A 23117-nucleotide genomic window follows, 5' to 3' on the forward strand; every position below is an offset into this window, starting at 1 on the left:
GGGCGGATTACAGCTAGCAGGCTATTTCCGACAGCTAGACCCTGTGATGCCACGACGCTGATCTCCAAACACCAAACCAGCAGCACTGCCACTGACTCACCGCTGCGTCACAGTGGTTTAACAAGTAAATATACTCACAGAGACAGTGAGCGACACATGAACAGGCACAAATCAATGCCCGTGCACATTTAAACGTCATTTGGCAGATACATACGCGCAGACATGTCAGCCCAGATATACACACACACACAGAAACACACACTCTGAGAGCTTAAGAGCAATGAGTTTAGATGAAAAGTTCCTCATAATATCTATTCCACTGGCTTACTTCTCAACAAGTAGTAGTCATGCAGGCATACTGTAGTGCTTATGATGCTGAAAATCTAGAAATCCAGATTACTGTTTTATGTGTGTGTGTGTGTGTGTGTGTGTGTGTGTGTGTGTGTGTGTGAGCCTGTGATTTTGTGTGTGTGTGTGTGTGTGTGTGTGTGCGTGTGTGTGTAGCAGATTAGGAATCCAAGCAGGATTTCGTCCATCACAAATGGACATACAAACCCATTAAAGGGATTTTTTTTTACTATGTAACCCAGAAATATTCACATCTACTCTGTACAGTAGTGTTGCACACATGCATGCAAGCATATGAAAGTCTCCTATTTCTACATCAAGAACCTGAAATACACAAATGTCACACACCTTGTCGTCGTCCTCACATGTCATGACGTTGGAGAAGGGGATCTCGGCCTTGAACATCTTCCTACAGTGCATGAGCTGTACCAGCAGGTAGCACACTGTCTTAAACTTCATCCTCTTGGCTGGTTTGATGTCAGACAGAATCAGACCTGGAAAGATCTGGAAAAAAAAGACAAAGACAATGAGATGAAACCGAAAGAAAGGAGGAACTAGAGGCTGCTGAGAGGTACAGAAAACATACAGACAACGAGCCGTCACGTCTTCTGTAACTTCGTCACGTCACTGCTTTTCCCTTGAATCTTTCTCTTTATGTTCTTCTCTTATGTTTAGCTTCTTACTTGGCATTCTGTATATTTCTTTTAGCTTTTATAACATACACAAAAAATGAACACAATGACCTGTAATACAGAAAAGAAAATTGGACTAAAATAAATAAATTAGATAAAAAAAAGGGGATCAGTTCAAACTAGTCAGAATAAATGGAAACACACCAACAAAAAAAAATCATATGTGTACAACACAAATCACTTCCTATTACTATTACTCTCTTGTACTTTAATATGTGCTGAATTACCATATAATGTTTGGCACGTTAGCATGTGTAGGCCTTTATTTAACAAGCTAACATGCTACGTTAGCATTAACCTTAAATCAAAGCCCCAGGTGATAGAAATTCAGCTATTTGTTTTTGAGGTAGTTGAACTTTGAACTCTTGACTTAGACAAGTAGAAACAGTCAAGACAAGTTTGGAAAAACCATGAATGTGTGCAACCAGGCTGATTTTGTATTAATTTCCACTCTCCAAAGCCTTGCTGATAATTCAGTATATTAAATTCCTTTCTAAAAACATTAAAACTTTAAAACTCATCATTTCTGACCTCTTTTTACCTCTAATCTTCCAGTTTATTTACTTCCAAAGGAGATTATTCAGGGACGGATGGAAGAAAAAAAAAAAAAAGCATGACAGGAGACATGATATGACATATTTTAAAACATGAGAGCATGAATATTAATGTGCTTTGAAGAATCATCTCATTCATGGAAAGAAAGTAGGCTTGAGTGGGATTTTTACAGTAAACTGTGAGTGTGCGACGTTTGAAAACCTGGATGTATCAAATGTTTATTTGTGTGTGTACTTGTGCGAGTGCATTTATCTGTGGATTTAAAATGCCATGACACACACACACACACTCACACACACACACTCTGATGCACATGTACAGTTGGTGTGAGATAGTGATACTAGCCATGTGTATGCCAGCTTAACACATGGCCTACCTCCCTGCCTGCATCAGAGGATTAACTGTTACAACACTGACAGATGTGTCACTTCTCTACTTGTACACTGGCTAGAGGAAGAGAGAGAAAATGCAAAAAAAAAAAAAGAAGAAAAAAAGACATCGTTCAGGCGTACTTTACGTCTGTGTGATGGCACAATGAAGAAAGTCTCTATGTGGTGTTTCTGGAGGAAGGCATGTCTCTCGTGTCCAAAGCCCGGCTCCACCTCGTAGTCCCCGTTCAAACACTCCAGGGTGGTCCTTGTGATGTGCACCTTGCTGAGAGCAGAGGACGAAAAGCAGTTAGTGATAAAAGTCAGGCACCGACATCTCAAATCATTATCCCCCTCATTATTTTTATCGGCCTGATAGCCCCTCAGCTTGCTCAAAATTCTTCACAGCAAAGAAATTTTCATCCAAACGACTCTTTTTATCTGGTAACGAGTCCTACAATCTTATTACTTAACTTGAAACAAGGACAAATTGAGCCAATGAGGTGACCTCATTCCACTGCTTTTTAAATGCAAACCAGCTTGTTACTGTAGATGAGTTTTCTTGAACGATGTGACATTAATTTAATGTTAGCAGTTGGCCTTATTTTTAGCTGCTTTTACTGTCCTTTTCAGGAAATTCATGAAACTGCATCAAAGCGAAATCATTTCATCCCAACTTTTTAAGATCACATATGAGCTGAGGTGACTTCTTCTTATAGCACATCACTATTTTATCCTTTTACTATTAATAAATTAAAGTATAGCCTGGTAGCCAAAACCTCATTTTTAGTGTTAGAGTTGGTTTACAGTCCTCTGTGCCAACTTCACTGTTGTACAAAAAATATTAAAAACACATTTCTTTGTTATGATGAGCAAGGCAAGTGCTGCTCATTCTACACACAACAGCCGCTGTGTGTGTGTGTGTGTGTGTGTGTGTGTGTGTGTGTGTGTGTGTGTGTGTGATCTGTGAAAAGTGCAGCATCTTGTTGGATGGATGTTCGTAGCTTTATGCTGATATTTTGATATATTTGACTGTTTATGAGAGATTTTGGGTCAGATCAGTGTTACAAGTTTGGAAACACGGCTGAAAACACTTGAGAATAAACCACAGGAAAGTGGTCTCAGACTTTTGGAGAAGACAAGCTCATAATTAAGAAAACTATCTAATAATTATGAGACATCGACTGAGGTAACAGATCTCATAATTACAAGATCCGTATCTAACAATTATGAGATGCAGATCTTGTAATTATGAGATCTTTTTCTTGTAATTGAGATGCTCAAGTCATGATTATAAACGTATTGTGCTTCTGTAGTATTTAATAGTTGAAAAAAATATATCCGTGACTAATAAGACAATAGAATAAAGTTATTGGTTTAGTCTTTTCAATTAATTTGTTATGTTTGTACTTTTTCAGATAAATTGGATTATTATTATATTATCTGTTTTTTACAAGACAGCATCAAATATGAAATAATGTCAAAAATATTGATAATGATGGACATTTGACAGTTCTATGAAAATGCATATTGTACCTACAGAACACATACAGAAACAGTGCATTCTCCATCTGCTATGATTTGATGCATACATCATAAAGCCTTATTCTGGCTCTGTTGCTGGGATACTGTATTTCTGAGCATGTGTGTGTTGTGTTTCTACTGTGACCAGTCAGAGTCCAGCTTCAGTGTGTGTGTGTGTGTGTGTGTCTGTGTGTGTCTGTGTGTGTAACAGTCAGTACTGACCCAGGCAGCCCCCCGGCTTCCATCACATTTGCCAGTGTGACATCGTTTGACCAGACGTCATACTGCCATTTCCTGAGGCCCAGCACGCCACACAGCACCCGTCCTGTGTGAAGACCGACACGCATGTTCAGATCCACCTCTGTCGCCTCCACCACTGACCTGCAGGAATGGGAGAGGGATACAAGATTAAACTCCAACTGCTCAAACGAAACCAAGAAAATTCGACGTCCACCAGAGGTCATCAAAAAAGTTGTTGACAGTTTGGCCACAGACCAAAGACACGGAGCTAGCTTGACTAGCAGCCGTTATCGCATCTATATATTGTTTTGTATATCTATTTCTTTTATTTTCGTGGGCGTGACCGTGTCGCGTAGACTTTGTCAGGCGGAGAGAACAGTACCCCTTTTTTTTGGATGCTGCGCATGCGCAATGAGCATAATTCTGTGATTTTTTTAAAGGGTGATCAGCTACAGCGAAAATATTTTTTTGTAAACTTTTATTGAAAGAAAAGTACCACTACCACAGGATAAAAATACTCCATGAGTACAAGAGTACAGCACCACACCAAAAGCACTTCCTGTAGTTACAGTTTCAAAGTAAAAGTACCTCTCGTACTTAAAAGCACCTCATATATTCAGAGTATCACAGTAAAAGTACCTCCTGTAGTTAAAGTATCATAGAAAAAGTGCTTCGTGTAGTTACATCATCACAGAAAAGTACTTCCCGTAGTTACAGTTTCAAAGTAAAAGCATTTAATGTATTCAGAGTATCACAGCAAAAACACCTTCTGTAATTACAGTATCAAAGAATAAGTACTTTGTGTATTTACAGCATCACAGAAAAGCACTTCCTGTAGTTGCAGTACCACAGTAAAATTACTTTTTTACAGTATTGCATTTTTTTTTTTTTACAATTTAAGTAGAAAGTGTACAACAATATATGGCTACAGCCAAAGGATGACGATACTAAAGTTAGCTTCCGATTCGTAGAACTTGCGTAATGAGCGTAAAGCGGCAGCTGTAGCAAGTAAACGATGGAGGTATACTCAAATTTATCAAATCTGTGCAAGAAGTTTGAGCCCGAATATTGTAAAGCATGTAGCTCCTTTGAGGAATAGCTCAGCACGTAGGTTGTGTATATAGCGGGCGAGAGAAAGAGAGAGCAATAAGGCTAGCAACCGGAGCAGAGAGTTAGCAGGTAGTAGTATGGCACTCAACATAGTGCGATGTATGTGCACTTAAGGCCGTTTGTGCTACAATCACAGCTACAACTCCTCACGACAAATGTTTGACTGCTAACATGCTAAACTAATATAGTGGACATGGTAAACATCAGCGTGTAAGCATTGAAAGTTCACTGCAACAATAGCATGCGGACGTTAGCATTACCTCAAAGCACTGCTGTACCCAAGTGCAACCTCACAGAGTTGCTAGCAGGGATATAGACTCTTAGCATTGTTATTCTCTTCTTAGGAACTACTTAACTTACTTGTGTGAACTCCTCGGGGATATACGTGCTCTCTAAGTGGTTTCCAATTCCCATTTCTTCTTCAAAAGAAAAGAACTCTTTCGAACTATATGGGAGAAAAGTTCTTCATTTTGACCAAATACAATAGTTTTAGTCAAGGTGGCAGAGGTCCTGGCTTGCTGACTTGCCTGTTTAGTGGTCGAAAGAAACATTGCAACTTTGTTCCAGACCAATGAAAATAACTCTGTAATGCATCCTCTGTGTCTATGTTCATGTAGATTTTACATGTGTAGATTTATGCATGTGCAGGTGCAGACCACCTTCTCATTGCTATGCTGTGGTGCACAGGAGATGAAGCAGGACTTTTCCAAAGCCTCTCCCACCCAGTAAATCACTACACGGAGCACCTCGTCAGCAGCGGGAGGTCAGACACTTCAGACGCCACAGATTCACGGAAGGAGCAGAGGAAGGAAATAGAGAGCGGTGGAGGGCTGACAAAGTGTGTGTTTGTGTTTGTGTTTACAGGGTGGCAGAAAAGAAAATGTGGTCCGTCCATCAGGCTGAAGGAGGGATGTTGCACACACCACACAAATACACACACACACGTGGAGGGATGAGTGTGTATGGCAGCACCTGGCCTCTGAGATAAAGGACTCCTACAGTGGCATCCATCCACTCAGACAGAGCAGCAGGGAAAGAACATGACAGACGAATGCTCACACAAGGAAACGAGGTAAAGGCTCTCTGTGTGCGTGTATGTGTCAACATGCTAGTGGGGGTATGGGTGGGAGTCCACATGTGTCTTTTATATTGTAAATATGTAACAAATTGAATTTGTCTTAGTTTGCAGACTCTATCTGTTGTCAATATTAAGACTTACATGGATATTTCCAACACAGCTTGGTTGTGTCTGAACAAAACAAAGTGATTTTTGCTGCCAAACTCCTCCTACATCCTATATTACTGTCACGTGTTCCGCATCAATGGTGACAGTCAGTTCTGTGACTGTGAGAGAAAGCTCAGTGTTGCAGAGACAATCTGTCAAATGACTAATGCTCAGTTTAGTTTAAGATTGTCCAGATCTCTCTTAAGAGCTGAAAACACAATCAAACATATTTGACGTGCAATTAGAAAGCACTCAAAGATATAATTAGTGACAGTTTAATAATGGTTTTTGGGCTCATCTAAATATCTTATCATAAATTCTGAAGGACTGGCCTTTAATTACCTTAGTCGCAGAGAGAACCAGGACTTTATTTGGAACAAGATTATAATACATACAGGTTTTTATTACAAACTCCTTTTTAATGCCAATTTAAAAACTCCCTAAATGTTTATCTTTTGTCTTTTCATTCATTAACTTACTTCCAATTGTGTTTTGCCATTAATGGAGCACAACGTTTTGTTTATTTTTTACATAAAAAGTCTTCCAACAGCTCAACAGACTTAATCCATCCTGTACTTGATAGTTTTTTAATGTGTAAAATCTGAAGGAAGTGTTGAGTTTCAGCGACAGTAGCTTAGCAGTGATAGAAAAAACAGCAAAGTAGAAGTGATGAAATAATAATACTAGGTGAGTGCTGTAACCATGTGAGCCATTATCACGGTTTAATAAACAAGAAATCCCTTCACTTCAGATGAGTCTTTACTCGATCACGTTCATGCAGTGAAACTTCTCGTGTTGACCTTTTACAGACATGTGAGTGTACAGATGCACATTATAGAGAAGATGTAGGTGTGTGGTTGTATATGTGTGTGACTCACGCAATCGTGTCAATCATGTCCAGGCCCATCTCCACGCAGCAGTGGGCGTGGTCAGCCTTGGGTTGGGTCAGTCCTGACACACAGTAGTAACAGTCCCCCAGGATCTTTATTCGCCTGCAGTGATTCTCCTGCAGAAACACAGACACGGACAGACGTCAGATTATATGAACTGGTGAACAAACTATATCAATGTGTTGCCACTGGTTACAGAGACAATAAGTGGGTTAGAGTGACAGCCATTGTTGAATTCCAGTTGTGTTTTGACATTGACTCTTTTCATAAAATAATGCTGAAGAAAATTCTCATCTGTCATCCAGCAGATGGTGACTAGGTTTAGATTATGTCCATTGTAAACAGCCTATTACACCATGAGAGGTAATGATAAGATTGACACCATAGTTGTGACAGTACGGTTTAAACTAGACAACCTCATTGTTTCTTTAACCCTTGCAATAACCACAGTGTTACAATGGCAATTTGTGGTTTTACACTGAGTTATGTGCATGACTAACAGACCATAACTATTCGCTATTAGCTTAACCAGTGCAATGTGTTTGTGTAGAAGACAAAATGGATGAAATATCTCTTCTCTTCTGTTGGTTGCTTATTGAACATTCCTATGGCGTTTTCATTTTTATTGCACTTACACTAAAGTTCAGTAATAGTTGTCATCAACTCCAGTAATCTTCAGTTATCTTTACTTCACCTGGTTTTGTGTCCAGCGCAGCCTCCCTGCTGCTGTTTTCTCCCTGTGTGTGTGTGTGTGTGTGTGTCTGTGTTTGTGTGTGTCTGTGTGTGTATATCTGTGTGCATGCTTGTGCGTGCGGGTGTACTGAGTGCAGCCCCGCCTCACCCAGAGAGTAGAGGACAGAGGAGCTGTGTGACCATAAATGATAAATAGAAAATAAATATATGGCAGTTAATAGTGATGGGCCGCATGGTGAGTAATCCCAGCAGGCCTAAACAGCCTACTATCAAGCAATTGTTGTATTTTACTGATTAAAAAAATATGCCATGGCCTGGTAGTTGTAGACCACTGTGTGATAGATCTGACAGTGCATTACGACCACTGTTGAAAAATAAAAGCAAATGGAAACTGAGATAGCATTATAGTTTTTCTTATCATTCTTTTTTTTTCTTTAATAAAGTGGCTCATACAGCTCGGACGTTTTCAAATTTTAACGCTTCTCAATTTACTAATTATGACGGCAACTTTTCTATTTCTTTCAACTTTTCTTCCGCAGATAAAAAGCTAAACTTGATGACTGATAAATAGTTTCTCTTGGGAAAGGAGCAAAAGTTCAGCAGAGTCTCACTGAAAACACTGTGGGAACTTAAGCATGACGTTCATCTGGTGACTGTTTCTATATTTAACAGCTGGGAGTTATTCACATTTTGCATTATAACTCCTGTTACATGAGATCTGAATGTACAAAACCTGCATGGATTCTGCAGCTGCATCTCTGCTCATGTAAATCAGATGTGTGTGCATGTGCAACCGTGTGTGTTTGTAGTTGAGGCCAACTCTAATTGCTCCGACATGCTCTTGAAGTAGAATCCCGCCCACACATTCCCAGACATATCAGCTATTTGTCACAGTGCACATTGTGCACAAACTCAGCAATGATGATACTAACAAACACATACACACACACCTTCAGGGATGCACACACTCACATACCTGGAAAAAAGCACAAACAGCTGCATGGTTACATGCAAACATACTGTACAGGTATTTTGCTTTAGTTACACACACACACACACACACACACACACACACAACACACACACACACACACACACTGACACATGCAGGGTTTCCATTTGGCACTGCATCACACACAGTCATCAGAAAATCGTAATGGTAGACCCTACAAAGCTTAGCCTGCAGGCAGCCTCTGAGTGACAAACACACACATTCACGCACACACAAACACACACACACACACACACACGCTCTCCATTTCTGTTCCTAGCGCTGGGATAATCATCCACGTTCTGAATTCTCATATCCTCCCACGCCAGAATCTTTCTGCTCCCGTGAGCAGAAAACCAGAACACCCCGTCTACTCTCTTCTCATCTCCGCCTCTTACCCTGCAGTTGTCATGAATCCTCTGTGTGTGTGTGTGTGTGTGTGTGTGTGTGTGTGTGTGTGTGTGTGTGTGTGTGTGTGTGTGTGTGTGTGTGTGTGTGTGTGTGTGTGTGAACAGAAATGAGAGAGAAATTATCAGCTGACAGCAAGCAATGTCTCAAGAGAAAGGTATCTGTGTTTGCTTTAGGAGACAAATTTGAGATTTCAAACCAGCTGACTGGAGACAGTTTGTCTAATTCGGGGGCAAAATCTGCGTCCACCAATGTGGTTTGACTCATTTTCATCTCCATTACAGTTAGGTTAAGTTTAGGGTTGAGTTAGGCGTGTGTCTGGTGTGGTTAAGTTTAGGTTGAGCCTCAGGGGAATAGATGTGTTGTGTAGCAAACAGCAGTCACCAGCTGTGACAGAGCCAGTTTGAAAGTGAATCTCTCCCTCGCTAAACATGACAGGGTATAAATCTCAATTAGGATGCAGCTGCAGCTACACACACACACACACACACACACACACACACACACACACACACACACACACACACACACACACACACACACACACACACACACACACACACACACACACACACACACACACAATACATCCTCATCACAAGATTTCCATATAATGGCTTACTGAGCGCTGGAGCACTGATAGCAAGCCACATATCACCTTGTATCTTGCTCTTCCTCTCCCTCTGTCTCTCTCCCTCTCCTGCGTTAAGCCATGACTGATTGCTGAGATGCAGAATGAACTCAAGAGGGATAATCCTGCTGATCATGTGATCTTTTGTGTGTGTGTGTGTGTGTGTGTGTGTGTGTGTGTGTGTGTGTGTGCGCGTGTGTGTGTGCATGCATGTTTATATGTGTGCATGTAGAAAGCAAGAGTAAACTGTCTGAAGAGATAACTTGGCCTGGTGGAGGACGAGGTCAGGCAGGTGGCAGACTGAGGGCCGAGTGTGAATGTGGTGTAACTGACTTTTTCGACACGACTGAGCTTTATATATTATTAGAAAGCTCTGTCTGAACTCTGTGACCTGAAACTCAAGGGAAGATCTGAGGTAAGTTTAGAGTGAAACCAGAATTACCACCTCACGGTTGTTTGCCTCCGCCCATCAGTCAAGATGCAGGGAATATGGTCAAGATCTCTCCTTCCTGAGTTACAGCTCATAATAAGAATAATAGCCAGACGTGTTTTTGCAGAACATTATGATGTCACAGTGAAGCTGTTCTTTGACCTTTTGGATATAAAATGTCATCACTTCATATTTTACTCTATTAGACATTTCTGTTACATTATGTCATGACCTTTGACCACCAAAATATCACCAGAAATTCCCTCCCTCCCTTCCTGATATATCGCGATCACAAGAATGGGATGGATGTGAGATCACAGTGACCTTGGCATTTGACCTTTGACCACCAAAATCTAATGAGTTCATCCTTAAGTTCAAGAAGAGAGACTGTTGTGTGAAATTAAATGTTTAGAAAATTGATCATTGAAATAGAAAGTAAATTATTATAAAAATGGTCAGAATGTAGACGAGCTGTATTCCGGCATTGCAAATCCTCTGTAGTAAAACACCTTCAGCATATAAACAAATACTCACAAACAGTTGTTGTTGAACAAGGTTAATGTGACTTCATCTTCAACTGTGTCACTACTTTTATCGTGTATTTCAAAGCTGCGTTCATGAAGTTTTGGCCACTGGGGGGGAGGAAGCTGATTGACACCTAATAAATCATCTTATAAACCTTGTACAGTTGTGATGGCCGGCGTGTTGACAAACAGTTAATGTGCAGTGAGGTGGTGTTACTGTGCTGTATGACTACTGACAGCAGTAGGGATAGAACTATGGCGATAAAAAATGATGAGTGAACAAGTGTGTGTGTGTGTGTGTGTGTGTGTGTGTGTGTGTGTGTGTGTGTGTGTGTGTGTGTGTGTGTGTGTGTGTGGCTGGTTCAGTATTAATATGATCACAGTAGTGTGGCGGCAGATAACCTATCACTCACCTAATCTTCTTTCCCAGAGACCAACGCTACACAGGCTTACTGACATAAAGTGTGTGCTACCATACACACACTCTCTTTATCAACTACAAGAGTCCCAATAGTGCGCGCGCACACACACACTCACACACACATACACACACACACACACACACACACACACACACACACAAACATAAAATCTCCACTTCCTCAGCCCTTATCTCCCCTCTGTCTAAAAAATCGGTTCACTCATCTCTCCCTCTCTCACCCTTCCAGTTCCTTCTCCTTCTTGACCTTCATCTCCTCCTCCTCCTCCTCTTACTCCGTGTCAGTCAGCCTCTCCAGCTTCACTTTCACTCTTCAATATATGGCTCGGCATAACAAATGAGCTCCAGGACTAAATAATACATTCCGTTTTCTTGGAAGCTTTTTGTGTTGCAGAGGAACAACAGGCTGAAACAGGAGCTCATCAACCTGCAGCCAGCCTGCCTGCCTCCCAGTCAGCTGACTGTGACGGCTCACTCACATTATTTCATAACAGAAGCTATGACTTAAATTCACTTACCTTACATATTGTACAGTTATCTCACTCGATACATCCCATTTTAGCTTATGACTTATAACTGATAAGTAACAAGAACTTGCAGTAATTGCAATAATGTGTTTTCAGTATAGAAACAGACCAACTTTAACATGTGTTGCTCAGTACATATACTTATGATCTTATGTATTTGAATATTTTTATTTTATTTATTTAGTCAAATGTGTTTTTATTGTTTTCAAATTAGGGCTGCGCCATATACAGAAAAAGTCACTTTGCGATTATTTTGGCAGATATTGCGATTTCAGTTGGAATGGTTGTTTTCACATTCGATTTTCACTGAAATAAATTTAAAAATGATAATGATGTGATTTTTGTTGGGTCTTTTACCAAACAATCATGTTCCCTTACATCTGGAGAATATGGTTTGTAGGCGATCTATTTGTTATTTCAATAACAATCTATTTAAATCTGAGAATGTAAAAGTGGCTCTAGTCAATATGTTTCTAATAACAATGAATCAAATGTAAAAACAATATGACAATGTGAAAAGCATCACTTGTAGTGATGAACCTTCAGGGAATTATCATCTGAATCTGCAGCTTTCTTTCTGGCTTTATAGTGAGTTTCAGCTCATTGTTTATCTGTCTGACCTCAGGGTATCTGCACGTCTTACAAAGTCTTAGAAAACATTTGAATTTTCCTAAAAAAAAGAAAAAGGTCTTAGAAGATATTAAAAAGTCTTAAATATATCATCTTGCCTGCCGTAGACAATAACAAGAACTGTACATTTTCTGTATCTGATTGCAAGCTTTTGGGAGACATTACACACGTACAAACTAAAAGTTGGATTTCATCTCTACTTGTTTTCCATCCTTCTTAATTGGTATGACCATGAAACAGGTATTAAATTGCATTCTACTTGGTATTAAAAACGTCTTTTAAAGCGTTAAATTTAACTTGGTGTACACTGCAGAAACCCTGAATCCACAACTTTACTGTTTTGGTTCTCTCTCACCTCTCTCATAGTGTTGTTTTCAGAGGAAAATGTTGTAAAAACCCCACTGTACACCACCTGCTCGGCAGCAAGCAGCAGACAGACACAGTTAGAGACTCACTGGTGAGCATAGTGGAGCATTTGGCAGCTAAAGAGCCAGAGATTTCCCTTAGGAGCTGGTGGAGACCAAACACAGAGCTAAAAGGGGAGGGAATATTGGCAGTAACATGACTCCAAATGAATGCTAATGTTACCATGTCTCCTGAATGTGTACATAAGCATTTGTTTGCCAGCACGTTCACCATATAACCTTTATAAGGTGATGATATGTGAGTGTTAAATGTATTTACAGCTTGTTCTGCTACCCCCAAGTGGCCAGAAAGATCAATAAAAACTAATCGAAAAGAAGAAAATAAGGAATATTGAATATATTAGAATATATTAAACTCAAGTGAAAGTCTGGGAAAATCTAAAAAAATATAATGCGTATAGTTGAGATGATAATTGCAGGATATTTCAAACCATTTGAGTATGTGTATAAATAATGGTAGAAAAGGTATATGGTAGAAGTGGTAGGAAACCTTCAACCCAAACATCCGTTTTCCTACTTGCATAAAGACTTTAATTGAACATTGATGACATCTATTATTCATTTCATAATTTTCATTATGAAGCAGATGTCTGTAAAGTAAAGAGTAATCCTTGGGGGAAAGGTAGAGCACTTACTGTGGCCAGTTCGTCAAACTTCCCAAAGAGTTCGTTGAGCAGTTTGACCAGTTCCTGAGCTGTACACTGAGAGGCCAAGCTGGTGAATCCCACGATGTCTGCAAACAGGATGCTGCCGGGAGAGAAAGGAAAGAAAAGAGATTTTAATCTAAAGCGAAGAGCTCGGCTCATCGTGACAGCTGATTTGAGTACTGTCTGTTCCTCGTATTCTCCAGGAAGTAAACACTGCAATTCCCGATGCAATAAAAAAAAAAAAAATGGCTAATGGCGATCAAAAGAGAAGCAAGCAGCCAGTACCATAATCCAATCCCTGATAAGTGAAAGTGTCTTTTAGGGCAACCACTAAATCAATTACAGCTAAATTACCTGCTGCTGGCTAGCCGCTGTAGTGGGGATGAGGAAGGTGTTGAAAGCTACTTATCCCCTCATTCATTTGCTCAGAGGCCGGCCAAATGGCACCAAAACAAGTTGTTATGGATCTTATTTACTCCCGGTCCACAAAAAACTGCATTTACTATGTGGAGTAAAGGCATCTGAACTTGTTGTGAGGTTGTGAGTAGAGCTGGGTAATAGTAGAAATTCTTTGATACCAGTGCTGTTATGATACCTGAGGTTGGGTACTGTTATCCAAACAATACTTTTTCAGTAGCTTACATTTTTACTACAAAAGACAAGTCTAAACAACAAATGTCTTGTCATCGTCAAGTCAAGTTATTATTATTTGTATAGCGCCAATTCCCAACAGAAGTTATCTCAAGGCACTTTTCAAATAGAGCAGGTCTAGACCTTCTCTTTATAAGCTTGACATTGGTGGTTTTGAGTCACATCTTTTTTAATGACTATTTGATGGATTGTCATGAGGTCATTAGAACAAAGATTCATGGCTCCCAGAGGATGAATCCTATTAACTTTGGTGATCCCCTGACTTTTTCTCTTGCGCCACCGTGAGGTTGGCATCTGTGGTTTTGAGTCAAATGTCTATTTGACTATTTGATGGGTCGCCATGAAATTTGATTCAGATATTCATGTTCCCCAGAAGGTGATCCCTTAACTTTTCATCAACGCCATCATCGGATCAAAATTTCAAATGCTTTAGTTAATGAATACCTGATGACAATTCCCATGAGCCCCAGCTGTCCCTCATGTTTAGAGCTAAAGTTGTTGGTTAAAGGTTGGTTACACTTCGTTCATCCAGCCATCCAGCCATCCAGCCACAACGTCCTCCATGTGAGGTTTTGTTGTGCTAAAAACAACATCACTCTACGTTTGTCTTAGCTCCTGACACACAAGAATCTAGTCCAGACATCAGCATCTGTACATGAAGTTTGCCTCAATGAAATTGTCTAAAATTGTGAAAAATTTTGCTTTAAATTCAAAGTCAAATTCATAAGTCAAATCTGACCAGACATTCAACACCAGCTTTCAGTACTTGTCAGACGTCAATACTCGGTGCTTGGGACACAATTAGGTCCCCAAAAAGCATTGAAGTTCGATCCCCAGACCTAGCTTGCATGAAGAGACCCTTCCTCTGCATCGTGACTGAGCTGCTGTTGCTCTTTTTGGCAGCACAGTATAGTTGCTCGGGAGCCTGATGTATGCAAAGCTGGGATCACGACTGCTGCTCGACAGAAGAGCTCTGTTGTGTGATTTATCTTTGAATGGTGCTGTGCTGCAGGTCGTGCTGATGTGTGGTGGGTGAGGAGGAGAAGGCAAGAGGAGGGCAGAGAGGGAGAAAGGAGGCGAGGGAGGGACACGAGAGCAGAGCGGTGGCAGAGATAAATAGGTGTGCGATCAAACGGTCTTGGGGCCACATCAAAGGGGGGCCAGATCAGGGAGATGTCACGGCCCTGCTCGGCAACATAAAGCTCATGTTCGTGTGGTTTTTGTTTTTTTTTTTACCACCATGTGTTTGGGTGTGCATGTGTGCGTTTGTAGCAGCTCCCTGGAGATGAGCGGGAGTTGGCTCGGGTGGTGCAGCAGCAGCAGCGTGATGTTTGGCTGAGTGCCAGTGCAGCAGCGAGGCCGGTGATGTTCCCAAACTGTGGGTGAGTGTGGGAGCAGAGGCAGACAGACAGACTGAGAGAGAAGCAGACGGAGAGTGGAGAGGATTGTCTCTTGACAGGAGTGCTGTTGACATGCTACCTAGCCCTCCACTCCCACTCTCAGCAGCTCTGATACAGCTCTACGTTTCTCTTTCCTGCCTCGTTGGAACGCAATCAGCTCAGAGTCACGCCGGGTTCTCACGCTCGCTAATATTCTCTTCATTACAAGTGCAATAGAGGGGGCTGCTGAATAGGCTGGAAAATTCACAAGGACGGGGCTGCAAATAATGATTGTTTTCATTACTGATTGCTGATTTTTTCTTTTCTTAAACCAATCAGTTAATTAATTAATTGTTTACTATATAAAATGTCAGAAAAGACCTTCCTCAAATTTCTTTGTGTGATCAACAGTGAAAAACCCGAAGATATTCAACTTACAACAGTGAAAAACAGGAAAATCTCCCATTCAACAGTTTTGAAGCTGTGAATGAACGTGTCACTTTTTCTTAATTAAAGAATAAACAATCAGAACAGTTTAACAGCTTATTTCTGTCAATCATCTAAAACACAGCAGGGCTGCAACCAACAGTTATTTTGATTGTCACTCTTTCGATTACTTAATGATCAATTGGTTTATTGTTATTTATCCATAAAATGTAAGATTATATGTTTATATTATTATAATTTCAGAGCCTAAGGTGTTCACATTACTCGTTTTGATTGATCAACATCTGAAGAGATTAAATTGACAGTGTCATAAAATAGAGAAAAAAAACACAGGTCCTTGCATCTGAGGTGCTGGAACTAGCAAGTGTTTGATAAGAATGTTTGTTACACCAATGAATTAAACCATCAGCTTTCATTCAAAAGATAGATTAATCAACTAATAGTTGCACCACATGAGCATTTTCTGAACTGCATCAACTTTCATACTCCACTACTGTTTATTGACACTAGTTTTAAACAATAAAGAGATCAACTTTAACAGAGATTCCCTCTCTGAGTATCATCAAACTCTTCAGAAATATGCCCTGTAGCTGATTCTAAACACTGACTTAACACTATTAACTATTAACTACTATTATTTTTGTAGCACTGACTCTTTGGTTTCTCCATACTGTAGTTCCTGTTCCCTCCGGTCTGATATCATTATGTAGAGTCTGCAGTCATGATAACAACCTGCAAAAGTTACAAAAGCTGCAAAATGACAATCTCCATTTCAGTCCAAGAAAAAAATAAATTATCTGATCATGTTGTCCTTAAATGTATTTTTTAAACCCTGTAGCTGCTTCTCCTCAAACTTTTGGATGTGATGAAATCATGATGAAAAGATGGAAGGGACAAAAATGTAACCAGCCAATCATATCAGTGTTTGAACAATGTCATAAACACCCTGTTTAATTAGAGCTGCTAATTCAGCAGTGACAACCAGTGTCACCAGTGGCTTATAGACATACAACATAACAGTCTGCATGTCACTGGTAATTCCACTGAGGAGTGGAAAGCTCCAGAAAGAGATAGTAAGGAGACCTTGATTTAAGAGGATTTTATCAAAGACAGTACCTCCTTTTGGCTGCTCTAATAAAACAACATTCTCAGGGGTTTAATATTTGATAATTAAATCTTATTGCAGTCACTGCTGTGTTTCTGAAGCAGACGTAAAGATCTGTTTCCAAAATAACAACAACACAAACATGAGCTGAGCCAGAGGAGACGGCCATTTTTAAATCTGCTGGTTGTGGTGACACTCGCTCCGTCCCTTCTCTCTTTCTAACCTTTACATAGTTTGATTGCATCAGCGTTAATGGCTAATCTTAATTGCTCTCCTTCTATTCTTGACCTTGACGTCACAGCAGGTGACACCTGGATCAAAACACTCCAGCCCCTCCGCACAACTCTGCGCTCCACAGTTGTCATGACACCACTGTACCTGACATTGTCATGACGTTGGATGTAGATCTTGTGAAAGATCCTCTCAGGTGGCTTCAGGAAGTCCTCCTTCATCTCCATGGCAACATTCCTGGGCAGTAGACTCATTAGCAGACGCTCCTGAGGAGGGAGGGGTTAAAACAGAGGAGACGGCAGTGTTATAAAGTTTGTAGGTCGGGACATAAATGTTCATAGTGTGAGTTTCAATTCATGCAGGCATAAACAAATATAAACAAATTGCTCTATGCTTCCATGAAAAGATGAAACAATGAAATTGATCAAAAAGTTTTGTCGTCGATTGATCATTGAAGCCCTTTTTAAGCAGAAATATCAAATATTCACCGATTAAAGCCTCTAAAATGCATTTTAAACTAAATTTATACTGAAATGATTAGTCAGTTAAGCGATTAATAAATTAATAGAAAATTAATTAACTATTTCAAACTATCAACTGTGTCATTTTTCAAGTTCAATGCAAAAATTGACCTGGTTTCAGCTTTTAAAATGTGGCGATTTGCTCCTTTTTTTCATCTTTTCTGACACTAAACTGAATATTTCTGTATTTTGAACTGTTGGTTGACAACAACAAATAGACTGAGGATATCACCTTGGGTTTAAGGAAATTTTGACCGACATTTGTTTCACAATTTTCTGACATTTTATAGAACAAAACATAAGGAAAATACTTGTCAGATCAATCGATCTGCACTAAACTGAATATTTTGAAGTTTTTTTTAGTTGTACTGTCAAGAAAACAAAAAAATTAAATTTGTCTCTTTTTAACTCTCATAAAAGGTATTGATTGATTATCTGATGTGAGTGATTACTGAGGATCAGTAATGAATCAATTATGACAAAAATCATTATTTGCAGCCCCAATTAAGGCTGCAAAAACTGAGGGTATTAGATTTATTTAATGAGTAGATGACGGAGTTAAGGCCTCAGCTTGAATAATTAATCTCTTTCTTTTTTTCTGTTAATTGATAGTTTAATCTGTAATATATATATATATGTGTGTGTGTGTGTGTGTGTGTGTGTGTGTGTGTGTGTGTGTGTGTGTGTGTGTGTGTGTGTGTGTGTATTGAATTGTGAATACAAGTTTTCAGAGTCCAAAGCCCTAAGAGATTCATTTGATAATGATATAAAACAGTGAGAAACAGCAAATCTCTGAACCTTATCACCACTCTACAATACTGATATTGGTTGATTTTGCAAAACCTCAGATTACATTTGCTTTACATCTAGTGTGAATGTTTTTAAAATTCTGACTTTGTACATGGCCGCTAAGATATTGTTAAGGTGGACAGTAGTTGTGGAAAATAAACTATGGTTCTGGTATGGTAAGGATTAGGCAACTAAAAAACTCAGTTAAGGTTACTATGCATTGGCATTAGGTGTAAATTGTAAGGTGCAGAATCTTCCAATATGAATGTAATTCGTAGGAATACTGGGCTGAAAATGAACTTACTGAATTAATCACTTATCAAAATTGTTGTCAATTAATTTCAGTCAAAGCAATTCATGAACTAATCCTTTCAGCTCAATTTGTATCCACTTAGATCAGCGTATTTGTGTGTGTGTGTGTGTGTGTGTGTGTGTGTGTGTGTGTGTGTGTTGTGTGTGTGTGAGAACAGTCTCTGTTGCAGCAGCAGTGTCACTCCTGATCCAGGATGAGCAGGATGTCAAATGTCTGTGAATGCACAATGAATCATGAGGCGGCTCTGCTCAACAGCTGTTGAGAGGCAGGGTTATCAAAGCAGCCGGGGCTTCTCCTGTGTCTCCCTCCAACACTGTTTTCACTTCATACATCCATTCATACAACAGCGCCTCACCTGCAAATAAAAAGCTAAAGTGGAGAGCAGCTTTTAGAAAGAGCCATCACACCTACTCACGGTGGATGTGTGTGAAAGTGTGTGTGTTCGCACATGCTTGTGCTTGTGTTTCGCCTTTTGCACGCATATATACGTGTGTGTCAGGTGTGGAAATCGCAATAACCAAAGTGTGAAGGTGTGGTTGCTTGAGTAACATAATTCATGCATCCGCTTTATTAACCTGGTCCATGAACATGTTCTAATGGCACTTTTACGATTCTCATTTCTCTGATCTGTCCCAGGCTCACTTCACTGTGAGCTTTTGTGTGACTGTGGTGGTTTATTGATGAAGCGTTGGCTCATTTTCTCTCACATTAACACACTGATCCTCCATCCTGCAGTTTAACAAGAAATTCCCACAAAAACTTTGCATCTATGACATGAGCAACTTGAAACTGAAGGAATCCAACTTGTTTGCACAAAAACTAACACTCACTCAATGAAGAGGAAGAAAAAGTTTTTCTTTTTCTTTAAACTTATTCCTGTCATGAGAAGACGGCAATAACACAGTCAATTTAACATGTAGCACTTGTTTATGAAATCCAAACTAAAATAGAAAAAGACAGGATGAGGAGAAGAGAAGAACTCTGCATGATGACATGTAATATGACTCGTTACTAGAAGTGTGATATATAGATCAAATCCACTTTACATTACTCTATATTTTAGCAAATCCATTAAATAAAATAACAGATAAATCAAAGTATTTCAGCATATTGATGTTTTTCCATAAATGATTCCTGCTTATTGATTTCCAACATCGTCCACACAGCCAGACGATAAAAGTGATAACTACCTTGGTATAAAAGGTAGAGGAAGATCTTTGGGAGGTAGGGGGAAGATACAGTATGTGTTGTATTATTATCAACCCTAATGGTGACAAATCCTCCTTAATAAGGAGAAACATATACAAAAAGTAAGAGGGAAGCTTAACGGCTTTTACTGAACCGGACACAAACAGGGCCACATGGACGGAGTCAGTCCCTGTTAATTTATGATGGAAATGTCTGAAAAAAACCCATTTATAACCTGTATGTACAGTAAAGAGAGAAGGTACTCTTTTTCCGCCATTTTGGGGGGAAGTTTAAGACGCTGAGAATTGGTCACCGGACGAACTTGGGTGACCAAACTGATTCATTTGACCATGTGGTTTTAAATTTGACTGACTCGAAAGTTCCAAATCTCCAGATACAAAATAACTGGTTTAATTGAATGTTATAAGTCCAGTCAGATGAACATATGTTATCCAGGGTCAACATGGGAGAGGTTGGGGAGATTTCTTGACTGTTCTCACCAGAAAAATGACTTTGTTCAAACTCATAAAATGACCTGTTTAAATATGAAAGTTAATTCTTGAGCTTGGAAACATCTTAACATTCAACTCACTTTCAAACACTTGCTAAAATAGCTTTTTCCAAAGCTTTCGACCGAAGTTTACGGACTTCATCAAATGGAGTTAGCTCTGGAAAAAGCTGGTAAGTGGACCTTAAGTAGTACTTAACTTCTGGATCGTCTGAATAATGACTGCTTTCTCAAAACCAAAGACGGAAATACATGTGTTACAGTGTGAGGAGACCTCTTTGGGAAGGGAACGGGGTAACCCTCCATTAATGCCTGACCTTTACCACTTCTTACCCCCACAGGTGTCGGATCACAGAGCGCTCGTGTGGATGGCTGTTTGTAAGGATCATTGTTGACTCTGGGAACAGCAGTTTGACGAACCAATCCCAACTCGAGGTCCACAAAGTAGCTTTCATCCATATTACACAGTCTTCATCAGCAGATGAAGGAGTTCGCTCACTTGTTGTTGAGATGTTGATGAACTCACCCCCAAAAAAGCAAGTAAGTGGACTTTGAATTGGGGATTATTTTGTCAAAACTGCTGACAGGGTTTAAAGGTTCGGAAAATGCTAATAAGTCGACCTTGTATTGATATTTAGTTTCAGATACATTGCCCACCTGTTTTGTCATTTAGATATTCAAACTTTTTGGAGATGTAATGATTTTTAGAGGAACGTCACATATGGAACAGAGGTTGTGTTGAGTTTTTGCCCTGATAACTGTTTCTGCTTAACACGAGTCACAAGAGAAAACTGCTCGTTGCCTCTGGGTGCTGAGATTGCTATTGAATCGGGAAGTCAATTTCCCACCCAGACATACAGCACATAGCCTACACGTTTGGCAATCAATACAACCTATGGATCCAGCCCACAGCAAAAACCAGAGCAAACACCCGGGTGATAACCAGCGACCTGTTTGATGTCTGAAATTTAAATCTGAGACATTTGTGTTCGTGGGCACATCGGTGACGGTGACGGTGGCGGCGTGCAGCAGCCTGCTTGCGGGCCGTTGGCTGGCTGCTGATAGATCTGAATCATGGGTCTGTGTGTGTTTCTCTCACTCTGATAAACTGTGACCTTTACTGGAGTAGGGAGGCCATGAAAGCAATCTGCTTGTGTAATTACCTGTCAGAAGGGAGCCTGTTACTGCCGGGGAAAACACAGCATATCATCATCTAATCTACAAAGCACAGGTGCTAAGTGTGTATGTGCGCTCGCCCAGCCCTGTGTGCATGAAGGTGACACATGTATGAAGGCACATTACATACATGGGATAATTAATTCTCCGTTAAACAACCGGTGTAGGTGGCGTTTCGTGCACACAGTGGGTGAAGAGGGTGTGGTGTGTAACAAAGTGTCTCTGTGGCGAAGTTGCCTGATTGTTGCTTGGTTAAATTGCTGCATGTAGGTGTGCACAGAGGGGGTGGAATGTGTGGCGCTGGTGCATGTGCCACAGTAATTGTTCTTTCCTTAAATAGCTGCTGTCATAGTTACTGCGTGCCTGTGGGCAGGTTGTTAGAATACATTGGCACCTGAAACCTTTAAAAAACTTCTCAAGAGACTGTGAAGATTTCATGAACACACGCATTAAAGATGATGTGTGAACGCATGTCATCGTCTTACACTATTTTTTTTTTTGTTGTTGTTGTTGCTGTTTTCTACCAACCCGTGTGTTTATGTTTGTGTGTGTGTGTGTGAGTGTTTGTGTAAATTCACACCTCACCTGTTTCTCATTCTCGTCCTCCAGCCTCAGTCTCTCCTCGATGCAGTTGCGGGCCTGCAGGAAGACTTTCCTCTGGGTGCGCTCGGTGAGAATCCTCACAAACACCCCCGACAAGTTGACGCTGGTGAACAGCACCGCGTTGGCCACCAGCTGCACACAAACAAGAACAGACATGCCAAACACAGCTGGCAGCGACTACACACTGTATGTGCATGTGGGACTGAAGGAACACACACATACGTGTCCGTACTGTACATATATGTGTGTTTTCATGAGTGCAATCATACATCCTGGCTAGATTAGTCTTCGCAATCCTTGATTAATCCATAGGATGGATTGAACGACAGACATTAAGGTCGGTACGTGGATTACAACATGAATTCTAGGTGTGACCTGAAACAACAAAAGCTATACAGTGGAACGACTGGCAGACAAAGTGCATTACTGATCAATGATCAGAGACTATTGATCCTGCCGGACACTTCATTTGGAGGATGAGCTCTGTGGCCACTCTGTGTCGTCAATTCCAGGAGGGTCAGAGGTGAAAGGTCAGCGAAACACTCTAATCCAGCATAGACAGATGGATGGAACTCTCTCTGTTGTGACCAGCAAAAAAACAAAAAAGAAAAAAAAAAACATCACCTCCTCAAAACAGGTCTTCACTCCGCTCAAGAAAAAGATCATCCTTTGGTTGAACTGGTCACTTCTGCTGATTGAAGGGTCATGAGTAGGTGTTGCTTTGTTTCAAGGGCTTACATTGCTGCAGTGTATTACTACCAATGAATACAGCCTGCCAAACTACAGCAGCACTTCCAAATTTGGGGGCTCTGAGACCACCAAGATAAATTTCTGAGGTTGTCAGTAAACAACAGAAAAGCAGAATAAAAAAATGTGTCTGCTACACAAAATTACATTTATTTTTCTTCC

General features: G+C 40.3%; 1 protein-coding gene across 1 annotated transcript in view; it reads right to left on the bottom strand.

Moving 5' to 3' along the window:
- LOC111227562 (adenylate cyclase type 1-like) overlaps positions 1-23117 on the bottom strand; it is a 47592-nt gene that overhangs the window by 23194 nt on the left and 1281 nt on the right. The window contains exons 2-8 of the mRNA XM_022753108.1: positions 22191-22340; positions 17258-17376; positions 13286-13397; positions 6941-7068; positions 3710-3868; positions 2108-2249; positions 697-852 (exon numbers count right to left, since the gene is read on the bottom strand). Coding sequence (XP_022608829.1) covers positions 697-852; positions 2108-2249; positions 3710-3868; positions 6941-7068; positions 13286-13397; positions 17258-17376; positions 22191-22340 — 966 coding nt within the window. The remainder of the gene's footprint in view (positions 1-696; positions 853-2107; positions 2250-3709; positions 3869-6940; positions 7069-13285; positions 13398-17257; positions 17377-22190; positions 22341-23117) is intronic.

The sequence above is a fragment of the Seriola dumerili genome, unplaced genomic scaffold, assembly GCF_002260705.1.
Source record: "Seriola dumerili isolate Sdu_G_001 unplaced genomic scaffold, Sdu_1.0 BDQW01000189.1, whole genome shotgun sequence".
Classification (NCBI taxonomy): domain Eukaryota; kingdom Metazoa; phylum Chordata; class Actinopteri; order Carangiformes; family Carangidae; genus Seriola; species Seriola dumerili.